This window comes from Phytophthora infestans, genomic scaffold (genome assembly GCF_000142945.1).
Source record: "Phytophthora infestans T30-4 supercont1.7 genomic scaffold, whole genome shotgun sequence".
Lineage (NCBI taxonomy): Eukaryota > Oomycota > Peronosporomycetes > Peronosporales > Peronosporaceae > Phytophthora > Phytophthora infestans.
This window is the reverse complement of record NW_003303752.1, coordinates 2875692-2896932: the sequence shown is the minus strand read 5'-3', so window position 1 is coordinate 2896932 and position 21241 is coordinate 2875692. Positions and strand designations below refer to the sequence as shown.

Sequence of the window (21241 nt, the reverse complement as noted above, 5' to 3'; positions counted from 1 at the left end):
GTCGCCGACAAGCGCCTTGGCCCTCGCCGCGGCGGTCTGCTTCCCGTGGTCCATGCTCCTCCAGCAGATCCTATTGGCGTGTGGAAATAAGTTAAATTAACCGAAATCGAATGCATTTAAATTCAATTTGGATATGCGAATATGCAGGTTATTGGATTAAATTGCAAACAGGGTCTGGTGTCATAGCGTGGACGGCTGCCAGCCATCGGTGAATGCGCAGTCTAGATTTATCCCCCGGGGTGGCAGGACGCAGCTCGATTGTATAAGGAGCCCAGGCATAGAACAGAATGAAGGTCATCGACAAGATCAACGCGAGTTTGGAGCGCCAGGAGGTCTTTTACTCGTTCGAGTTCTTCCCGCCCAAGACGCCCGCAGGTGTGGACAACCTGTACGCTCGTATGGACCGCATGGCGGCGCTAGAGCCGCTTTTCTGTGATATGACATGGGGGGCCGGCGGCTCCAGCGCACAGCTCACACTAGAGCTCAGCGCCAACGCACAGAAACTCAGCGGACTCGAAATGCTCATGCACATGACGTGCACCAACATGGCTGACGCAGACATCAAGAAGGCGCTGGACCAGGCGAAGGACGCTGGCATCCAGAATATCCTTGCGTTGCGTGGAGACCCCGTACGCGGTGCAACCAGCTTCGACGAATGCGATCGCGGCTTCTCTCATGCCGTAGATCTCGTGCGCTACATTCGCGAGAAATACGGCAACCACTTCTGCATCGGCGTGGCGGGGTACCCCGAGGGTCACACTGAGTTTAAGGACAAGAAGGCTGACATCCAGTACCTCAAGGAGAAGGTGGATGCCGGAGCCGACTTTGTGATCACACAGCTCTTCTACGACGTAAAGGTGTTCGTGGACTTTGTCAAGGAGTGCCGCGCCGTGGGTATCACGGTACCCATTATCCCCGGTATTATGCCTATTCAGAACTACGGCGGCTTCGAACGTATGACATCCTTCTGCAACACGCACGTGCCTGACGAAGTGCGTAAAGCTCTGGAGCCTATTAAGGACAACGACGAAGCTGTTAAGGACTACGGCGTGCAGCTTGGTATCACAATGAGCCAGCAGCTCATTGACGCCGGTGTACCTGGACTGCACTTCTACACACTCAACCTGGAGCGCTCCGTGCGTCGCATTCTTGAAGGACTGTCTTCTCTGTCCAGTCGTGTGCCGCGCCGTGAGCTGCCTTGGCAAACGTCGACGTTGTCGAAGCGTGCGTCCGAGAGTGTGCGTCCCATCTACTGGTCCAACCGACCCAAGAGCTACGTACACCGTACGGCCATGTGGGACGAATACCCGAACGGCCGCTGGGGAAACAGCGAAAGTCCTGCATTCGGTGAGCTCACTGAATCTCACTTTGCGCCCTCCAACACATCCACGCCGCGCGAGCGCCGTGCGATGTGGGGTGACGCCCCTGCTAGCAAGGAAGACGTTCGCCGCACGTTCGTACAGTACGTGCGTGGCGAGATCTCGAGCCTGCCGTGGTGTGATGCCGCATTGCACGCCGAGACGTCGACCGTCCAGCAGGAGCTCGCCGCCGCCAACTCTGCCGGATTCCTGACGATTAACAGCCAGCCGCGCGTGAACGGCGCGTTGTCTGATGATCCGATGTTCGGCTGGGGCGGACCTGGAGGCCGCGTGTACCAGAAGGCCTACGTCGAGTGCTTCGTGTCGCCTGAAAATATGAAGATTATAATCGAGAACGCCGCCAAGAAGCCGTCGATGCAGTACCACGCCGTGAACTTGAACGGCCACTCGTACTCGAACGCCAGCAAATCTGCTGTGGCTGTGACGTGGGGCGTCTTCCCCAACAAGGAGATCTTGCAACCCACGATCGTGGACAGCAGCAGCTTCCTGGTGTGGAAGGACGAGGCCTTCGCGCTGTGGCTCAAGCTGTGGGCGTCACTGTATGAACAGGGCAGCCAGTCGGCCAAGCTGTTGCGCGAGATTCACGACACGTACTTCCTGGTGAGCATCGTGGACAACGACTTCGTGAATGGTAACATTTGGGACCTGTTTGAGCCGTCGATCTCGCCTGCCACCTCGCCGTAAGGATGGCGCAAGGAAAAGTTGAAATTGGGGCCATACGGGCTACGTGCTTGTGGCAAATTTTATAGGATGCCCGATCCCGTCCTCCCAGTCGCAGGAGCTGGTTGATACAGAAGACCGCTTTGTGTCACTGGGACGATGGAGGAGCACGCAGCTCAAGCCACAGTTTTGCATGTCGTGTTTGTTGCACTGGACTAGAGATTGCCACTCATAAAATGGCTACAATATCAACCACTGCAACAGCATTTTTGTGCACAATTTAATCTTGAACAAAGTAAAGGACACAAAGTGGTCCAAATCGATGAAGGAGAGCACCGTACCCAGTGTCTGCGTGCGCGAGCTTCGCGGGCATCACGGCCCCGTCAATGCTGTGCGCTTCAACTGTACGTGCTTCATCAGCGCTCTGTATATTTTATGTCTAGGTCTCGCTAACAGTTCACGGGTGCATCGCAGCCAAGGGCACGTACGTGATGACCTGTGGTCAGGACAAGACGGTGAAACTCTGGAATCCGCACCGCGCCAGCGTGGAGAAACCAAATGAGGCACTACTTGTCAAATCTTATGAGGGAAGACACGGCTACGATGTACAGGACGTCGCAATGTACGGAGTACTGTAGAACTGCACTGGCAAGGGAAGCTGGCAATAGTGATTGGATACGTTTTGGTTTGCTGCTACAGAGCTCATGACAATTCCAAGTTCGCCTCGTGCGGTCGAGACAAAGACGTCTTCATGTGGGACGTGCCCACTGCTAAAGTTATCCGCAAGTTTGAAGGCCACGAGCATGTAAGCGACAGCAACTTGCTACATAATGCTGAAATGGGGTAGAGCTAATGTCACGTGTTGGAAAGAGTGTGAATTGTGTGCGTTATAATACGGATTCTTCTGTGCTGCTGAGTGGGTCGTATGACAAGACCATTCGAGCTTGGGACATCAGGTACGTACGTTTGTTATCAGTGCCCTCGTTCTTAAAAGCGACGCTTACTTGCCGTGCTTTGCTCAAATAGAGCTCGAAATGCTTACACTCCAATTCAGATTTTGGACGACTTCCGAGACAGCGTCACCTCGATGGTAGTGACAGACCATGAGATCATTGCAGGGTACAGTTGATATTTGGTGAATTTCTTTTCAGCTTATGATAGTAAGCCTCACGAATTCTCATTGTTTTTCAAAGGTGTGTTGATGGTGTTGTGCGCACATACGACCTTCGAGCTGGACAGCTCTTCCGCGAGCATATTGATGGTATGGGTGTAGATAGGCTACAGCTAATGCTGCCACTCTGACTATTCACTACTGGTTTGTTTCGATAATGCAGAACCTGTCACATCAGTCGCACATTCCGCCGATGCGCGATTCATTCTCGCTGGATGTCTCGATGGCTCCGTTCGACTGATTGAGAAGACCAACGGCACCGAAGTCAAGAGGTAAGAGAGCGAGACATTTGTTGTGTATTGGCGTTTCATTCTGTTTACCTTTACGTTTGCTGCCTCGTAGCTATCGTGGACACAGCGTGCAAGACTACAAGATCGAGTGCGGGTTCTCAAGTGACGGAGCCTTCGTGCTGAGCGGTTCTGAGGACGGGAAAATCTACTGGTGGGATCTCGTGGACGCTAAGCATCAGCACTCGTTTGATGCGCACAACAAGCCTGTTCGAGCACTCGCATGCCACCCTGAGAGTAGCATGTTTGTCACTGGCTGCATCGATGGCTCGGCTAAAGTCTGGGCTCACGAGTGATCAAGCATTAAAATGGATCCTGGTCTCATCTACCGCTCCGCCCTTCGTTAGTGTCTACGACAGCGTGTAACGCATACCTGCGATAGTCATGAGCAGGTCGTTAGCGCTTGCCTTCTCTTTCTTGTCCTTTGAGAAGATAGAGGCAAACACTTGGCTCTTCTCTTTGGCCTTTGAGATGGATTCACTTGCGTCCTTGGCAATTTTGGAAAGTCTCGCATCCTTCGTCTCACCCAGATGCTCTGCCTTCCTCTTGCTCTTCTTTTCCTTGTGATGTTTCTTTTGATCGTCTTTCTCCTCCTTCGCCTTCTTCTTGTTCTTCTTGGCCCGTTTCTCATCGGCCTTGGCCTCCAGCAATTTCTTCTGGTTCGCCGCGTACTGCTCGTCTTCCAATAGCAGCGTCACGACGTTCTGCTCTTCAAATGATTTTCCACATACCAGACATTCCTTCGTGCTAACGGCCTTAAGAGCACGCTCCGAGAGTACACAGCCACACGAGAAGAGCACAACGAAGGGCTGCTTGCCATTAAACTCTGTCATTGTGACGGGGCAGCTCCACAGCGCGTCCTCCTCCTCCTCTTTCTCGCGCGTCACACGGCACGTCACCACATCTTTCAGCGACGTAATGTGACGGAATCGCTCAGGCATCGACTTGGCCAGTAAATGCTCCAGCACCGCCTGCTTGTTGAACAGATTACCCAAACGACACGCCACCACGGGCTCGCGTAGCGGATCTGAGGATACAGCACATGTACGCGCCTTCTCCAGGCGTAGCGCTTCCTGATCAGCTTTCTCATTACGTGCCTTGACGTTCGCGTGGCGCATGAACTTGCGCTTCACAGCGATCACTCCACCATCGTTCCCCATTCTCGACTGGTTGAAATAGTCTCGTGTTTGGGTTCAGACTATTCAAGGATCAAATTTTGGTCTTGAAAGAAACGCCAATGCAGTGGTTGTAACTATTGTACTGGCTTACTGCAACACGCAACGAATTCGGAATGGAGACACCGAAGCTTGCAAAATTGTGCTGTTCTCAATGTTCATTTTTGTGTGTTATTATTCGCCACTACTCTGTTGCAAGCTGTAGCTGATACTGGTAGCGTGGACCCATGCTCCTCATATATTAAGCAACCTCAATTTTGAGCTTACTTCTTGGGCTGGGGGCGGCACCGCCAGGCCTTGAGGCGCGTGGCGTTAATGCGGATGAATCCCTGGGCGTCAGCCGGGTTGTAGTCGAAGTTGGCACCACCACCCTCCTGGTCCATGGAGGCCAGGTCGGCGCTGTACAGAGCCTCGTCCGAGTAGCGGCCAATGACGGTCACGTTGCCCTTGTAGAGCTCCAGGTTGACGAAACCCGTGATGTTCTGCTGCGAGAAGTCCACGGCGTTGCGCACGAAGTCCATCTCGGGAGCGAACCAGAAGCCGTTGTAGCAGAACTCGGCGAACTTGGCGGACAGCGAGTCGCGCACCTTCATGACCTCACGGTCCATGCAAAGGCCCTCGAGGTCAAGGTGTGCGTGACGAAGGATGGTGCCGCCCGGAGTCTCGTAACAGCCACGCGACTTGATACCGACGAAGCGGTTCTCCACGATGTCAATGCGGCCAATGCCGTGCTTGCCGGCGAGCTTGTTAAGCTCCAGGAACAGCTCCAAAGCACCCGTCAGTTCGGGGGTCTTGGCCGTGAGGTTGGTCACACCCACAGGGATACCCTTCTCGAAGCGGACCTGGATCTGCTCAGCGGCGTCGGGGGCGTCCTTGGGGTCCACCGTCATCTTGAACATCTCGACCATAGGGGCAGTCATGGGGTCCTCCAGCATACCAGCCTCGTACGACGTGTGGTACAGGTTCTCGTCTACACTGTAAGGGGCCTTGGGGGTGGCATCGATGGGGATGTTCTGCTCCTTGGCGTACTGGATCAGATCGGCACGGCCCTTGAACTTCTCGATAAACTCAGCGTCACGCCACGGGGCGATGGTCTTAAGCTGGGCGTCCAGGGCCTGAGCGCACAGCTCGAAACGAACCTGGTCGTTACCCTTGCCCGTGGCACCGTGGGCCACATACTTGGCGCCCTCGGCCTGGGCAATCTCCACCTGCTTCTTAGCGATCACAGGACGAGCCAGGGACGTACCCAGCAGGTAACGAGACTCGTAGATGGCGTTGGACTTGACAGCCTCGAAGATGTAGTGCTTGACGAACTCCTCACGCAGGTCCTCGATGTACACCTTCTTGGCGCCCAGGGACATAGCCTTGGCACGCACCTTCTCGTAGTCCTCGCCGTGCTGGCCCACGTTCGCGCAGTAGCAGATGACCTCGAAGCCCTTGTTGGTCAGCCACTTGAGGATGATGGACGTGTCCAGGCCGCCGCTGTAGGCGAGCACGACCTTGTCACCGGCTTGGGCCTTGACGCTCATAGTTGTAGTGGATGTTGCTTGGTTTTCTTGGGCGAATTCCAGAATGAGATCTTGCTTGGCCCAAGGGTCGGCTCTCGAGCAGCGTACGCCGCTCAAATCTCCTCTAAACAGCATGTTGATCCCGGATTCTAATCACCATGATGAGGCTGGCGAAACGGACTTTGGGATCTCAAAGGTATTTTGGAAAATAGAGGTATATGTACTCTTCGATTTACAAAGTGCTGGTAATTTGTGCGCGAGTGACTGTTGATAAAAACAACTTAAAACAAATTATGCTTTATCACAGAAGTTGAAGGCAACAAAAAGATAGTTCTCGTGGATGCTCGCAAGTCACAGCGCACTGGGACCAGCCATTCCACGCATTTGATTATCAGATACGAGTTCTGCTTCTAGAAGAAGGCACGCTGCGCGGTGAATGCGCCGGCAGTGGCATCACGAACCGCATGTCGAGCTATTGGCATCTCAAACTTGCGCAATTCGGACATGAACGTGTGCGTGTATGTCTCAAAACCTTTGAGAGGCACCATATTAATTGACAGAAGATTAGATAGGGCCTTTAGGCGCTGAAAGTTGCTCGCTCCACTACACTAGAAACACACGAGTCATCATGATATTACATGTGTAAAACTTCATGTATGCAGAGGTGCGTGTGGCAATCTTTTCACAAATTATCCTCGTGCTCACATGACAATGATTAAGTAAAAGAAGACAATGCTCGTTGAACATGAACACCGAAGAAGAAGCACAGCAAGGCAAAGTAGGACTCAATTTTTGTGTTTTCGCAGACCGAGAATAATCTCGCATCTTCACGATGACCTCATACAGCGCAAAGCAGACCCGAGCTACTCGCACATCTCCTCTAACTCGGCTGTCATGCCGCAAACTAGCGCACAATTGGTTCTTACTGGGGCACACCGTGGAAGTACACAATGGCGCGAATGCACTGTTAATATCACATCAAAAGAAGCACAAAAAACGTTATTATGCACACTAGCAGCAAACATCCACCTTGTTCAACACTTACGTCTCCTTGGTGCATGGCGTGGAACGCGTCGTTGATCTGCGTCAGGTCAAACTTGTGGGTGATGAACTCGTCCACCTTGATCTCCTTCTTCATGTACTTGTTTACTAGCTCAGGGACACCGTCACGGCTCTTAAAGCCACCGAAGGCGCTACCAGCCCAGCGGCGGCCCGTGACGAGCTGGAACGGACGCGAACCCAGCTCCACACCGGACGCAGCAACGCCGATAATACACGACTCGCCCCAGCCCTTGTGGCAGCACTCGAGCGCAGCACGCATCGTCTCGGGACGGCCGATGCACTCGAACGTGTAGTCCAGTCCACCGAAACCCTCTTCCTCTGTCATCTCGATAAGCACCTCCTGGATCGGACGATCGTAGTCCTTAGGGTTCACGCACTGAGTAGCACCGAACTCCTCGGCAATAGGGAACTTCTTTTGGTTGATGTCAATGGCGATGATCTTACGCGCACCAGCCGCCTTGGCACCCATGATACAAGCGAGACCCACAGCGCCCAAACCGAACACGGCCACAGTCGAGTCCTTCTCCACCTTCATGGTGTTGATGACAGCACCGTAGCCCGTGGTGATGCCGCAACCAAGCAGACACACCTTGTCCATAGGGGCTGAGGGGTCGATCTTGGCCACAGAAATCTCAGGTAGCACTGTGTACTCAGAGAAGGTGGACGTGCCCATAAAGTGGAAGAGCGTCTCTCCGTTACGCTTGCACGTGAAGCGCGATGTTCCGTCGGGCATGAGACCCTTGCCCTGCGTGCTGCGGATGATAGAGCAGAGATTCGTCTTGCTGGACTTGCAGAACTTGCAGTTGCGGCACTGCGGCGTGTAGCACGGCACGACGTGGTCGCCCACCTTGACGCTGGTCACATCAGGACCCACACTCTCCACGATACCGGCGCCTTCGTGTCCCATGATGACGGGGAAGATACCTTCCGGATCTGCGCCTGAGCGAGTGTACTCGTCCGTGTGGCATACACCCGTAGCCACGATCTTAATGCGCACTTCGCCGGCGCGCGGCGGCGCCACGATCACATCCTCGAGGATGTAATCTTCTTTGGCGGCCCAACACACGGCGGCCTTGCACTCAATAGGTTGTGGAGAGCTCATGATCGATGCTTGGTCTCTGAGCTTGGAGAGGTCAATTTATAAGTGGGGTGGTCACGGACCGATCCAGTTAAAAATGTCGACTGACTCACAGCACAGACATCACGATTTTTCAAAGCGAAAACAAATAACGTATTCAATAGGGTATAATATTATGAGGACGTAACAAATTAAACGGTAGGGCAACATCTAATGGATGAAATAACCGACATCAGAAGGGTATATGGTGCTACAGTAACGCTATTTTTTTAATTTACCTTGGGGTTGCACCTGGTGTGCCTTCTAGCTTTGCAGGTTGTTGCAGCAACTCCAAAATCGGTGAAGTTAATATTGTGAAAATATCACCTGTAGACTAGTTAATATAAAAAATATCACCTATTATTTTCTTCTGAGACAATATGATATCATTAAATATCAACTTAATATTAGTTAATACGATATTATATTCAGGGGCTAATGGTAACCAAATATCATATGATATTTTTGATAGTAATAGTACTATTTTCGATATTAAATATTAATAGTAACTCATTTTTGCAAAAGCTAACATAATATTTTTATATTAGCTCGGAGAACTGAAAAATATTAGATACTACATGATATTTTATGATATTTTCCCACTTAAGTACGTTTCTTGCCAGCTTACCTCTGTGAACCGAGCGGAGCCAAATAACTTTTTCGATCAGGTTCTAGAAAAGCAGTAGGCTTTAAGACTGACGAGTATTTGCTCTAGTATTTCACTGTGACACAGACAAAGGCGATCGAGATGGAAAACTGCAAACGCTTGCAGCTGTTTAACGTTGATAGAGCGAAATCAAGACATTTGTTCTTGTTCTCTTCCGATCTCCTCGTCGACATCGTGCGTCTAATAAACCTGCTGCCTGTGGCGCTAGATTAATGCGCTCAGCAGTGCCAACACACAACGCCAACCTTGCCGTCACTCACAATTGTCCCGGTACTCACGGTTGATTAGTAATACTTCAGCTAGTCGAGCGTTAACGACATCTGATTAGTTAATGTAGCCCGATTACGCAATCATTGAAAAATATAATATCGTATTAACTAATATTAAGTTGATATTTAATAATATCATATTGTCTCAAAAGAAAATATTAGGTGATATTTTTTATATTAACTGGTCTACAGGTGATATTTTCACAATATTAACTTCACCGATTTTGGAGTTACCATTAACCCCTGGTTGCGGGACCCCGGGGTCCCGCAAACAATTATGTCGGTATCCGGAATTATTTATTTTATTACGGGCTTGTACCACAACCTATAAGAAAACATTTCGTGACTTACTTTTTCAAAATTTAGCTTGCCCAGCATCCCGTGAACGAGCATCCAGAAGCTATTAACGGCCCTAAAATATCAGATATTGCTGTGAAGTCCTTGGGCCCTGCAATCAAGAGCATCTAGCTGCCATATTGAGCAATAATATGTCAGATATTACTGTGAAGTCTCTGAGCGTCATTCCAAGGCATCGTCATCGCCCCAGAAAACACCCATGCTGACAGTTCGGCAGCATATCAGCAGCCAAAACAAAAATTGGTACTGTTTTGTACCGGTTACTTATGAGAGCCCCGGGGTCCCATCCGGACCCCGGGGTCCCGCCAAATGTTTCAATTGTGAGTGACGGCAAGATTGGCGTTGTGTGTTGGCACTGCTGAGCGCATTAATCTAGCGCCACAGGCAGCAGGTTTATTAGACGCACGATGTCGACGAGGAGATCGGTAGAGAACAAGAACAAATGTCTTGATTTCGCTCTATCAACGTTAAACAGCTGCAAGCGTTTGCAGTTTTCCATCTCGATCGCCTTTGTCTGTGTCATAGTGAAATACTAGAGCAAATACTCGTCAGTCTTAAAGCCTACTGCTTTTCTAGAACCTGATCGAAAGAGTTATTTGGCTCCGCTCGGTAAGCTGGCAAGAAACGTACTTAAGTGGGAAAATATCATAAAATAACATGTAGTATCTAATATTTTCAGCTCTCCGAGTTAATATTAAAATATTATGTTAGCTTTTGCAAAAATGAGCTACTATTATTATTTAATATCGAAAAATAGTACTATTACTATCAAAAATATCATATGATATTTGGCTACCATTAGCCCCTGAGTTTATTAGACGCTCACATTTGATTAGTAATACCTCCGCTAGTCGACCGCTAACGACGTCTGGTTGGTGGATTTAAACAGATTACGTAATTGTTGAAAATATTAAAGCATGTTAGCTAATATTAAGTTGATATTTTATAATATTATTCTGTCTCAGAAGAAACGATATCTTTTTATACTAACTGGTCTACAGGTGATATTTTCACAATATTAATTTCACCGATTTTAAAGTTACCGTACCATTAATCCCTGGGTCAAGTTACATGTACTACATGTATACATTTTACAGCGATCTGATTGGCTAATCGAACAGCTTAAAAACACAGCCCGAAGCCAAATTCTAGGTTCTCAATTGCAAGTGCTTAATGAAACTCATTTAGTGAGTTTTGCTGGGAATTATGGTAGTCAAATAAAGAGTCAATGGTCACTTACAGAGGCTCAGCTAGAGAGGTGTGACTGTATTTTCATCCGAAGCTGGTATATCGGTTGTTTTTCGGGTTGTCTTCACTTGAAAAACCTCGTATACGCGGGAAGCCGGATGTTTCACATGCTGGGCTCAGCTGTTCGAGGAAGGTGGTGTTTCACATGCTGGGCTCAGCTGTGCGAACAGCTTCGAGCCGCGTTCCTCTTGGCCAACTACGAGTACCATCAGCGCTTGCGCTTCCTCTCATACAAACAAGGAAGGCGTGAGCTGCACGAGTACATCCAAGAGATGCGGGAGCTCACGGCGTCCATAGTGGGCAATCTACACAATGAACACATCAAGGTGACGGTGTTCATGGATGGCCTTCAAGTGGGACCGGCGCGCACTAAGCTGTTCCGGGTACAGTCAAGCACTTTCGAAGAGGCGCTTCAAGTGACTCTTCAAGAAGAGTACAGCCATCGCCAGGCGCGCACGTCGGCCTCAGCGTGGCCAGGGAATTCTGTGCTGAATCCCGGTCGGGCCAACCCGACTGGACCAGTTTCCATGGAACTCGGGTCCGCCGAACAGCGCAGCATTCGCTGCTTCGGCTGCGTAAAGCTGGGCCACTTCAAGCGTGACTGTCCCGCGCGGACTTTCCTCAAGCCCGTCATCAAGGGTCGCTGGCTGAAGCCAATCCCCCGAGGCCAGGGGAACACCGGAGACCAGTAGGGGCGGGGTGCCCCACTGGGGAAGAACTAAGTCATCATGAGAGGTACGCGGGTGACGCGCACAATGGGGATTAAGCCCCTGAGAGTCTACGAACTATTGAATCGACGAAGAGCAGCGGCTGACAACTTGAAGTACACAGATGTGTAAGGGGGTACGAGCATCCCTTTTGAATCTTGATCGATTCTGGGGCATCGAAGAAATTCGCACGCCGCCAGACGGTCGCTCGTAATAGCAGCAAGCTGTGCGATGCTTTGAGAGAAAGCAAAGGCAACGGGACGGCAGTGTCAGTGCGACTGACCGACGGGAAGGTAATCACTGTCCCCAATATCCAAATAAATCTGGCCGTCAAGTTTGAAGACTTCGACAGCCCAGAACAGTTTACTGTTCTCGACACGGATCGCTACGATTTGATCCTGGGTATACCCTGGCTCGAGAAGTACGACCCCTGGATCGACTGGCGAGGCAAGGCAATCGGTGCCAGCCGCCCTGCGAAGTCCGACAGAGCAGTGGTGAGTCGTGTTCCCACCTCTGTTAGCCCGCAAGGGCTGCCAGGGTACCGAAGCATCCAGCGGATACTTGGGAGTCGTCGACGTATAATGACGACTCCGACGACGCTTCGACGGTGGCGGCGCAAGGAGGCGCTGGCCAAGTGGGTAGCTTAGGCACACAAACGGGTAACATAGTTCCGCAGACAGCTGCAGCTGTCACGAACGCTGGTAATAGCGTGTCCAAGGTGGGTAACAGAGTTCCACACACGGTCGCCCAGACCTTAACTGAAGAGGGAAACGTCGGATATGCTATCTGTGTAAGTAACCCAATGCCATACGAGGTCGCCCAGACCATAACTCAGGCGGGAGACGCAAGATGCACTTTCTGTGTGGGTAAATGAGTACCACACGAGGCCTCGAGTGCCTCGGATGTCGGCACCACTACCTCCCCAGACGTGGGTAATGAAGTTCCACGTCACCGTCGCCGTCGACGATGACGCCGCCGCCGCCGAAAGTCGGATAGGAACCTCGTTCAGATCGACGTCACTTCAATCGACTCGGAGTCCAGGGCCCGGGCTCCTCCGACACGGCCGGTGAAAGAGTGTTGTCTTATCTTCGATGACGAGACCGGTCTAGCCGTCAAGGCATCTGGGTGTCCACTTGGAGCTGTTACCAGAGGTTGCAGAGATACTGAACCTCGCGGAAACGACGGCCGAGTCTTTCCTGGGGCTGGGGAGATTGCCGAGATGGTGCTCATAAGACCAGAGGCCACTCGAGAGGAGTTGGGCTCCTCCTCTGTCTTGGATGAGAACGTCCTAGAAGGGGGTGAGCAAGCAGGGTCAGACGCGCTTGATATCTCAGATCCTTAAGAACCCCAAGGATCCGGTGTATCCTTTGGTGACGGATTATGCGACGTGGTGAACAAACACCCACCGACCCAACTCCCACCGGATCGAGCCGTACGGCATGATATTGATCTCGTGTCTTGCACAAAGAACAGTGTCACGAGATTATGGTCTCTTCCACGCAAACAGTGCGAGGTCATCGATGCCTTTTTCGCTGCGAAAGCGAAAGCAGGCATGGTGCGGGAGTCAAAGTCCCCGCACTCGACGCCAACCTTCTGCGTTCAGAAGCCGAACGGGAAGTGGCGTTTTGCTCACGCTTATATATGTTACTCGCTGAATAACGCGACGGTGCCGGCCCAGACACCAATCCCACGAAAGGATTTGTTGTTGAACAACATGGCCGGAAGCGTACTGTACAATGGGTTGGCTTTGGTAGACGAATACTACCAGATCCTGATGCGCGAGAGCGACATCCCGCTCACCGCGGTGAGCATTCCAAGCCGCATGCTTTATGGGTGACGCGTCATACCGGAGGGCCTGGCTAACACCCCAGCGAGATTCAACCGCCTGGTGACGCAGCTGTTCAGAACACTACATACCTCTGTACAGACGTACTTCGTCGGCATCTTCGCTCATAAACGTGCCGACGGAGGCAAGGTGGCCATGAAGGAGCATTGGGGCATCTTCGGCAGTGGTTGGGCTTGACCAACTACCGCCAAAGTAGAGCGCAGGGTACGCGGCCTCGTCAAGTTCCAGTCGGACCTCCTTAAGAAGGACATCGACTGGCGCTGGGAGCGAGAACACCAGGATACCTTTGGCAGCATCAAGGTCAGCCTCCAAGAGGCACCTGTCCAGACCCTGCCGAAAGAGACGAAGCTGTTCAGCGTCGTCTGCGATGATTCCGACTATGCAATCGACTGTGCATTGCGGCAGAACGATGCAGCCGGACACGAACAAGGCATCGCGTTCCAGCCCAGGCAGCTTAAGGCCGCCGAGCGGAGCTACCATGTCTACGACAACAAGCTCCTGGCAATGAAGTATGACCTTGTGAAGTTTCGGGCTCATCTCCTGGGTCAAGGACCGTTGCGATCTACACAGACCACACATCTTTGAGGACAGCGACAAATTCGCCTCACCTCTCCCAACGGATGGCGAGGCGGCTGTCCTTCTTTGCGGACTACAACTTCCACGTTGAGTACAAGCCGGGCAAGCTCAATGTGCTTGCGGACGCCCTCTCTCGGCGATCAGACTACGAGTTGGCCCACATCACGCGGGTGACAACGGATCTATATGATCGGATACGCATGGCGTATCGGGACGATGAGGCTGTCGCGCCTATCGTCAAGTTCCTTATGGCCGGAACGAGCGCGAAGTCCGACTGGCTCTCGTCGCGACAGCGCTCACGGCTCCACCGATATGAGTTTAAAGAGGGTCTTCTCTATTACCGGGTGGAGCCCACTGATCCTCCACGGGTGGTCGTACCCAACGACGAGGATCTGAAGCTCGATATCTTCGCGGAGGCGCATGACGCGCCCTCCAGCGGCCACTTGGGCCGCGAGAAGACCTGCCTGTCGGTCTCTCAGGCCTTCTGGTGGACCCACATATACAAGTGGGTCGCCCGGTACGTGGAGACATGCGGAACATGTCAGCGGGTTAAACCCGCAAGACACGCTTCGGCTCCATAACAGAGCCTACCCGTTCCGGCTGACTGTTGGAAGTCGTTGAGTCTTGACTTAAGTTTTGGGCTTCTCGCCGACGAACACGACAACACCGGGATTTCGGTGCTCGTGTGTTGGCTGAGTAAGATGGTACATCTTGCTCCAGTACCCATTACCGTCACAGACGAACAGACCTGGTTGATGGCGTGTTCCGCTATCACTGTCTCCCGGAGATGATTGTCTCGGACCGAGACCCGCGGTTCACAGCCGTGTTTTGGAAAACGCTTTTCCTTTATTCGGAACTCGTCTGCAGATGACCACTGCGGACCATCCGCAGACAGACTTCCAGATGGAGAGCGTCAATCGAGTGCTTGAGGACATGTGTGCGCGGAAGCTCCCCGTACGTGGTTGACACAGCTTCCAGCTGTTGAGTTTGCGCTCAGCAACGCGGTGCACGCGTCCACGGGATTCACGTCGTAATATTTGGACGGCTTCCATCAGCGCAGAGTACCTCTCACCCTGTCTCATCTATTCTAAGTGGGGGAGGCTTGGAAAGCTCTATCCTCCCAGGTCTTAGATGTGAGACCGGTTTCGCTGCAGAAACAAGTGGAGTCCTTTGTTGATACCAAGCTGAGCGTGATCTACAGAGTCCGCGATGTCCTGGCAGCAGCCCAGGACAGACAGAAGGAGTACTATGACCAACATGGAAGAGGAAACTTAGCTGTGTTTAGCAATTTAGCTACTGAGTCTTTGCTACGGGTCCAATAAGACCTCTACCAGAAATCAATACAAATCGTCATCTGTTTCGCTCATAATTTGCAAACATTTGTTGGAAAATTATGCGGTAGATGTCCATATGGACCCCTACCATATAAAACGCCAGCTTTTGCAAATCATTCGACTCTATTATACCCAATTGCGGCTTAGATTGTTTATGGTAGAGGTCTACCCGGACCTCTACGAAGGGCAAATCCGTCCAGTAGCTAAAGGGTAAAGGTGGGTGAATTAGTGTTATTAGACACGAGGAACCTACCGCAAGACACTGTGAGCTCTGTCGGCAGCAACAAGCCGAAGCACCGCTTCATTGGACCGTTCGCAGGCCTGGCCAGGCATGGTGCGCCGAACCATCGACCTGCCTAAGCCAATGACGACGCACCTGACGTTCCACGTTGGACGTCTTAAGCGGTACCATGATCCACAGGGGGTCGCTGACTCGCAGACCCACCTTGGCTCAACTCCTCGAAGCGGGGCCCGGCCACAGACGTCAACGAGGGAGCCGGAGCAGGCACCCAAGCCTCGGGCTGAACAGCAAGGCTGCGGTCGAGACCGTACGGCGGAGGCCCCCCGTACGAACGGACCCCAGAGCCATACGCCGAGTACGTCGGCTACGAGCCATACGCGTACGGCTGGGAGTGCACCGAATGTGGCTCCAGACGTGGTAGCAGCCTCAACACGTCGGATAATGCGGAAGGCCTCGTCAATATCGGACGAAGAGGGCCGCCGGTATACCCGCAGATGCAGGCTCGAGACCTCCCTCTCCAACCGGTCCAGGCGGCCCGCAAGACGACCGAGCATCGCCTAATTCCCAGCCTGGGCGGCAGCATCACCACCAGTCCAAAGGCCAAACGTAATCGCAAGCACCAGGACGCGTTGAAGGAGGCGGCCAACCTTTAGGGCTGCGTCGGACCCACAGAAGGAGCGCTCGGACGAGAGTGGCGTTCGGGAGGCGCCGAGTACTCGTACTCGTACGGGGGCACCTCCGCCCCTGCTTGACCGGAATGGAGAAGTCAACTTCCACGTGGAGCGGATCCTCCAGGAGCAACGGCGTCGCGGTAAGCGACAGCTCCTCGCGAAGTGGAGGGGTAGCTACGGAGAAAATGCCGATCTCAATGTCGCTGAATTGAAAGCAATCATGAAAAGTCGCGATCGCCCTCAGCAAACACAAACCGCTATGTGGGCTTCTGATCTTAATAAATCAATAAACAAGACTGATGCAGCTACTCAGACCCAAGGTGGTAAAATGCAAAACCTATGGGCCTATCAATCTAAAAATAAAAATAAGCCAGTTAAGACATTCAAGTTTAAGCCGATAATATTATTTTAGCAGGAGATTTTGATCATCGAGCAAGGCTCGGACGGAGTCTGAGTCTTGTGACTTTACCAGGGTATCGATCGAGCTCTCCGCTCAGAGGTTCGATCGATGATCGAAGGGTCTTTGACCGGAGATCGAGATCCCCTGGTCGGCAGACCAGTCTTCCTCTCTCTCTTTAGCTCTTTCGAGGTCAGATACCTTTGCTTTGAGCTCGTGGATTTCGTCGAGCAAATGTTGAACCATTCGCATATTGTAGCAGGTGATTTTCGAATAATCAATAGACAATCGAAATCCTTTTGGTTCTAGTATTGGATCACTAGAAATTTGTAGATTCTCGTCCTCATGCGGACATTGAGCTTTTAAACCTAGGAAGCCGGCATCGAGTACATCCTGAGCCAACAATCCTATCTCTGGATACCGATCGCGCTGACCCTTCCACTGATATTGGACGACACTCAGATGGTATAAATCTTTAATAGCGTCAATATCAATTGAATAGATATTTGTCTTTAAGCGTCGATCTGAACTCATGACTGTTGCCGTGGCTGCCAGATACCCGTCGAAAATGGCTGATATAGCTGTTTAAGTAATAGGTGCGCTCTCCGTCGCTCCTGAGTCCGTTCGTAATCGGTATTCCACGCCTCCCTCGGCTCCGAAAGTGTACGAACTTTGCCCTACGCAATGTAGCATAGCTGCTGGATATATACCCCCAATCGCCCAGCCGCTGTCAGAACCATTTTATTCGAGCCACCCGTAGCCCAATAGAGTCCGGCAGGATAAACTCCGTGGCTAATACCACTTATACCCATCTCCCATTGCGAAAAGTTAGTCCCAGTCAGCGAAAGCCGGCAAACCCCGTTTGAAGCTGATAAATTGTTATTTAGCTCTAGAAGAGTGCTATTTGATCCGACTATCGAGAGTCCTGACATACTATAAGTGCTATTAACGTTTAAAGTCATCTGGAAGCCACTACTAGGAGTCAATGTATTAACATGTACTCTTCCATATCGATCAAGGTGTAAATTCAATGCAGAGATAGCCGATGTCGAAGAATTATTACATGCGATGTTGATAGCTGCATGATCCGTCGATAATTGAGTGTAATAGCCTGTTCCCAGCTGTAATTGTTATAGTACCAGCCCTCGGCGATGTTAGCTGAATACAGAGAGCCACCGACTAATTGGTTCATGAGCGCCAACCCAGCCCATGTTCCAGCTGATGAAGTTCCAGTAGCTGAAACGCTATGCAGTACCCACTATGAACCTTCAACCCTTACGAAACGTTTTGAATAGTAGTCATTGTCGATCCTATGGTCAGTCCTCCATCATCGCTATCACGAAAAATATTGTAGATCTCCTTATACGCGGTATTATTGTAGAACTGAATTCCATTCGTTGATGCATTGCCTGATGGAAATCGAATAATCGAAGATGAATCAAGTACCAGCGCTTTGCTCGAAACAACTGTACCAGGCGTCGTATCGATATACCGGCATCCTCCGCTTTTTACTGACAAGCATGTTTGGGTACAAAACAAGGGTTAAAAGGTGATGTTTGCCGCGCGTTGTGAATCACGAAAACGTGCATTGATTATTCGAGCAGCTCGTCAATGGTGTCGTGCTCGTCAGCTACCATGCCGATTCTACCATCTACAAGACAAAAGCTAGCCAATTCCGAGATAATCTCACTGAGCTGCCAAACCTTCTTCTTGGCTCGTCCTCGAGCCGTCTTGCACGCTAATTCGATACTTTTGCGCTTATCGCGCCACTGATACAACAGCTTGCGTCGCTGCTCTTGCGCAAGCGCCAGGCATCGAGCGCTGCTAGCTTTTCGGCTGCAGTAACAGAGGCGCGGTGGCGCCCCGGTGGCATCTTGAGAAGTGAGTGGCGCACAGCCGATTTATGTTTTCCCGCCCGCCAGGCATCGAGCGCTGCTAGCTTTTCGGCTGCAGTAACAGAGGCGCGGTGGCGCCCCGGTGGCATCTTGAGAAGTGAGTGGCGCACAGCCGATTTATGTTTTCCCGCCAGGCATCGAGCGCTGCTAGCTTTTCGGCTGCAGTACCAGAGGCGCGGTGGCGCCCCGGTGGCATCTTGAGAAGTGAGTGGCGCACAGCCGATTTATGTTTTCCCGTCCCCATTTTATGTGTTGTCAGTTACGAGTGAGGGACTGCGGTAGCGGTATTTGATTGGCTAAAATCGTTTGTCAGTAATTAGCGACCGTCAGTAAAGAACGGAGGATGCCGGTAGTTGATTTTAAAAGCACTAGCAGTAATAAGAGTGCCTCCGAGAGAGATAAGCCAGTCGTCGATCCATTGTGAGAAGAAACGGTCAACGTGGATACACGTGTGATGTTTGGTTGAGAAGCTGTTTGAATCGTTCCTGATTGTTGGTGGCTGACAATGAATTGACATTTATAATACTACGAGAGGAATCGACAATTAAGGCCTTACTCGCTTGAGCAGTGCCAGCAGCTGTGTCAACATAGTTAGTTTCTGAGTCACATGCTGTAATTAAAACACCCCCCCCCAGTTGTTAATCCATCATGCGACGCGATATTCAATGTATTCACTGAAGTAATGTTCGGCTAATTCGATGTTTGGATCGTTCCTGTTAGTTGCGTGGCCGATAGAGAATTGATTCCTGAGATATTACTTGATGCATCGAGGACCAACGCCTTACTCGCAGTTGCCGTACCGGGTGTGATACCAGTAAGATACGTTGTCAAGCTCCCAACCGCTACCCTTTTCACGGCTAAACTACTACAGCTGAGTGCGCCAATACCACTGATATCTTTGTTAGGCCCTGGAACAAGCGCTACACCCTCCGTGGCTGACCCTATTGTACTACCCGAGATATAAGTCAATCTGTAGTCATTTTTTGCTGAGGTAAAGCGTCTGAGCATAATCATAGGTTAGAAATCCACTCGCATCCAGAGATAGATAGAAAGCCGGATTATAGATAGGTGATTGGAAGACAGGTTGTGGATATGAAAAACCAGAACTCATTTTGTCTGAAGCTATATAGATCAAACGATAATCATGAGCGGTATTCCCGATTTCGGAGCTTCTTTACCAAAGAACTCCAAAAGCGCCTCAGTGAGAGACATTCCTGATTTGAACATCAAATCACTGTTCAGAATGATAGTGCTCGGCCCGTCTTTTAGCGGTAAAAATGATCTATGTATGTTTATTCTTAAACATTCCCCTCACGTGGTCGCACACCTAACTATTATCGCAAGAAACCCCCATCAGGAGATGTACGAGTATCTACGCGACAAACTTGACGGATTTATTACTTATACAGACCCTGATGCGCCCCCAAGCGTAGATCAAGTTCGTAGAACCCCGATGAACTCAAACAAACCTGAACTTGTTATCATTGATGACTACAGCAACGACAAACTACTCCAGAAGAATCTGTTTTCTCACTACTTTATCCGTGACCGCCATTTCAAATTGAGTACTATTTTCCTTAGTCATAGCTACTTTGCCACTGACAAGATGATTAGATTGAATGCAGAGTATGTATCTATTCTAAAAGCTAATTCCAAGCGTGATTGGTCATGGTTGGGAAGGACTTCAATATACCGGGAGTTGATGAACGTAGTATCGTATACTACTACAACAAAGCCACGAAACGTAAAGGTCAGATGGTATTTGTGGATTCGGTTAAATGTCAGCTTCGGTACAGCTTCAATCGCCCTATTACAATCCTTTCGGAATAAATTAAAAATATTTTGATCGAATCAATATACACTAGTAATATGGCTTCGTTTCTTAAGCTTGATTCAACCAATCTTGTCCAATAAGGATACAACTCAACTTGGAAGTATAGTTTCCCGGTTTCAGAAGTAGATTTTAAGGATGTTGCCTGCGCGGTGCAGTCGATTTCTATGTACAACTCAGAGTATGACATCGATGCAACTCAGTTCTGGAACAATTCGTTCAAGATCGAAGTACCGACAGCAGCTACAATATCCACTATCTCTATAACACTATCGGATGGCTTATACTCGTATGCAGATATCAATCGAAGTATTCAGACAGCTCTCGTAAACTCAGGAGCTTTTCTAATCGATTCTACTAGTGACAATGTGTTTTATATTCAACTAACCGAAAATAGCGTATATTACGCTGCTCAATTCGATTTCAGTGCTACGCCAGCATCGCTCCCGCCTGGATACACTCGACCTACTACGTTTATATAGATCTGGAGGAACGGGATTACCAACTACGACGCGAGTCCCTCGTGTTATTATCGATAGTGCTGCGTTTGGCAAGGTAGTTAGGCTGACTAGTGTGGTGTAGGGATTTCCAGATTCGACCATGCGCCAACCTACTTTAGATCAAGAATCGGCTCGGTCTGATAACCCAGAGCTTAGGGACAAAGGATCACGGTAAGTACTCGGCGATCTGTCCGGATGATGCTATCCGGATAGCCGCTGAGCTCAACGGGCGCCTGAACCCAGCTGAAGGGTCGGTAGAGATCCGAAACGACTACATTTCACTAGATATTTGTAAAAGAAGCATAGGATTAAATAGGGGGAGCCGAAAAGGCTCCCAGAGAAT

The 21241-nt window shown here is 50.7% G+C and overlaps 6 protein-coding genes across 6 annotated transcripts; 3 read left to right on the top strand and 3 right to left on the bottom strand.

Annotated features, from left to right (window-relative positions):
• Window positions 1-287: 287 nt before the first annotated feature.
• Window positions 288-2063, top strand: PITG_05377 (methylenetetrahydrofolate reductase, putative; the record flags this gene model as incomplete). The annotated part of the gene is made up of 1 exon (XM_002998986.1): window positions 288-2063. One exon carries the CDS (start codon window positions 288-290, stop codon window positions 2061-2063), a length of 1776 nt encoding a protein of 591 aa, XP_002999032.1.
• Window positions 2064-2361: 298 nt separating this feature from the next.
• PITG_05376 (mitogen-activated protein kinase organizer, putative) lies at window positions 2362-3793 on the top strand (the record flags this gene model as incomplete). The annotated part of the gene is made up of 8 exons (XM_002998985.1): window positions 2362-2443; window positions 2514-2661; window positions 2739-2844; window positions 2910-2995; window positions 3066-3158; window positions 3233-3300; window positions 3374-3482; window positions 3553-3793. 8 exons carry the CDS (start codon window positions 2362-2364, stop codon window positions 3791-3793), a joined length of 933 nt encoding a protein of 310 aa, XP_002999031.1.
• A 54-nt stretch (window positions 3794-3847) lies between these two features.
• PITG_05375 (uncharacterized protein) lies at window positions 3848-4657 on the bottom strand (the record flags this gene model as incomplete). The annotated part of the gene is made up of 1 exon (XM_002998984.1): window positions 3848-4657. The coding sequence occupies one exon, from the start codon at window positions 4655-4657 to the stop codon at window positions 3848-3850; it is 810 nt and encodes a 269-aa protein (XP_002999030.1).
• Window positions 4658-4800: 143 nt separating this feature from the next.
• Window positions 4801-6315, bottom strand: PITG_05374 (argininosuccinate synthase; the record flags this gene model as incomplete). The annotated part of the gene is made up of 1 exon (XM_002998983.1): window positions 4801-6315. The coding sequence occupies one exon, from the start codon at window positions 6313-6315 to the stop codon at window positions 4936-4938; it is 1380 nt and encodes a 459-aa protein (XP_002999029.1).
• A 787-nt stretch (window positions 6316-7102) lies between these two features.
• On the bottom strand, window positions 7103-8344 carry PITG_05373 (alcohol dehydrogenase class-3, putative; the record flags this gene model as incomplete). Its single annotated transcript, XM_002998982.1, has 2 exons — window positions 7103-7144; window positions 7226-8344. The coding sequence occupies 2 exons, from the start codon at window positions 8342-8344 to the stop codon at window positions 7103-7105; spliced, it is 1161 nt and encodes a 386-aa protein (XP_002999028.1).
• Window positions 8345-19711: 11367 nt separating this feature from the next.
• PITG_05372 (uncharacterized protein) lies at window positions 19712-20397 on the top strand (the record flags this gene model as incomplete). Its single annotated transcript, XM_002998981.1, has 2 exons — window positions 19712-20225; window positions 20267-20397. The coding sequence occupies 2 exons, from the start codon at window positions 19712-19714 to the stop codon at window positions 20395-20397; spliced, it is 645 nt and encodes a 214-aa protein (XP_002999027.1).
• Window positions 20398-21241: the final 844 nt, after the last annotated feature.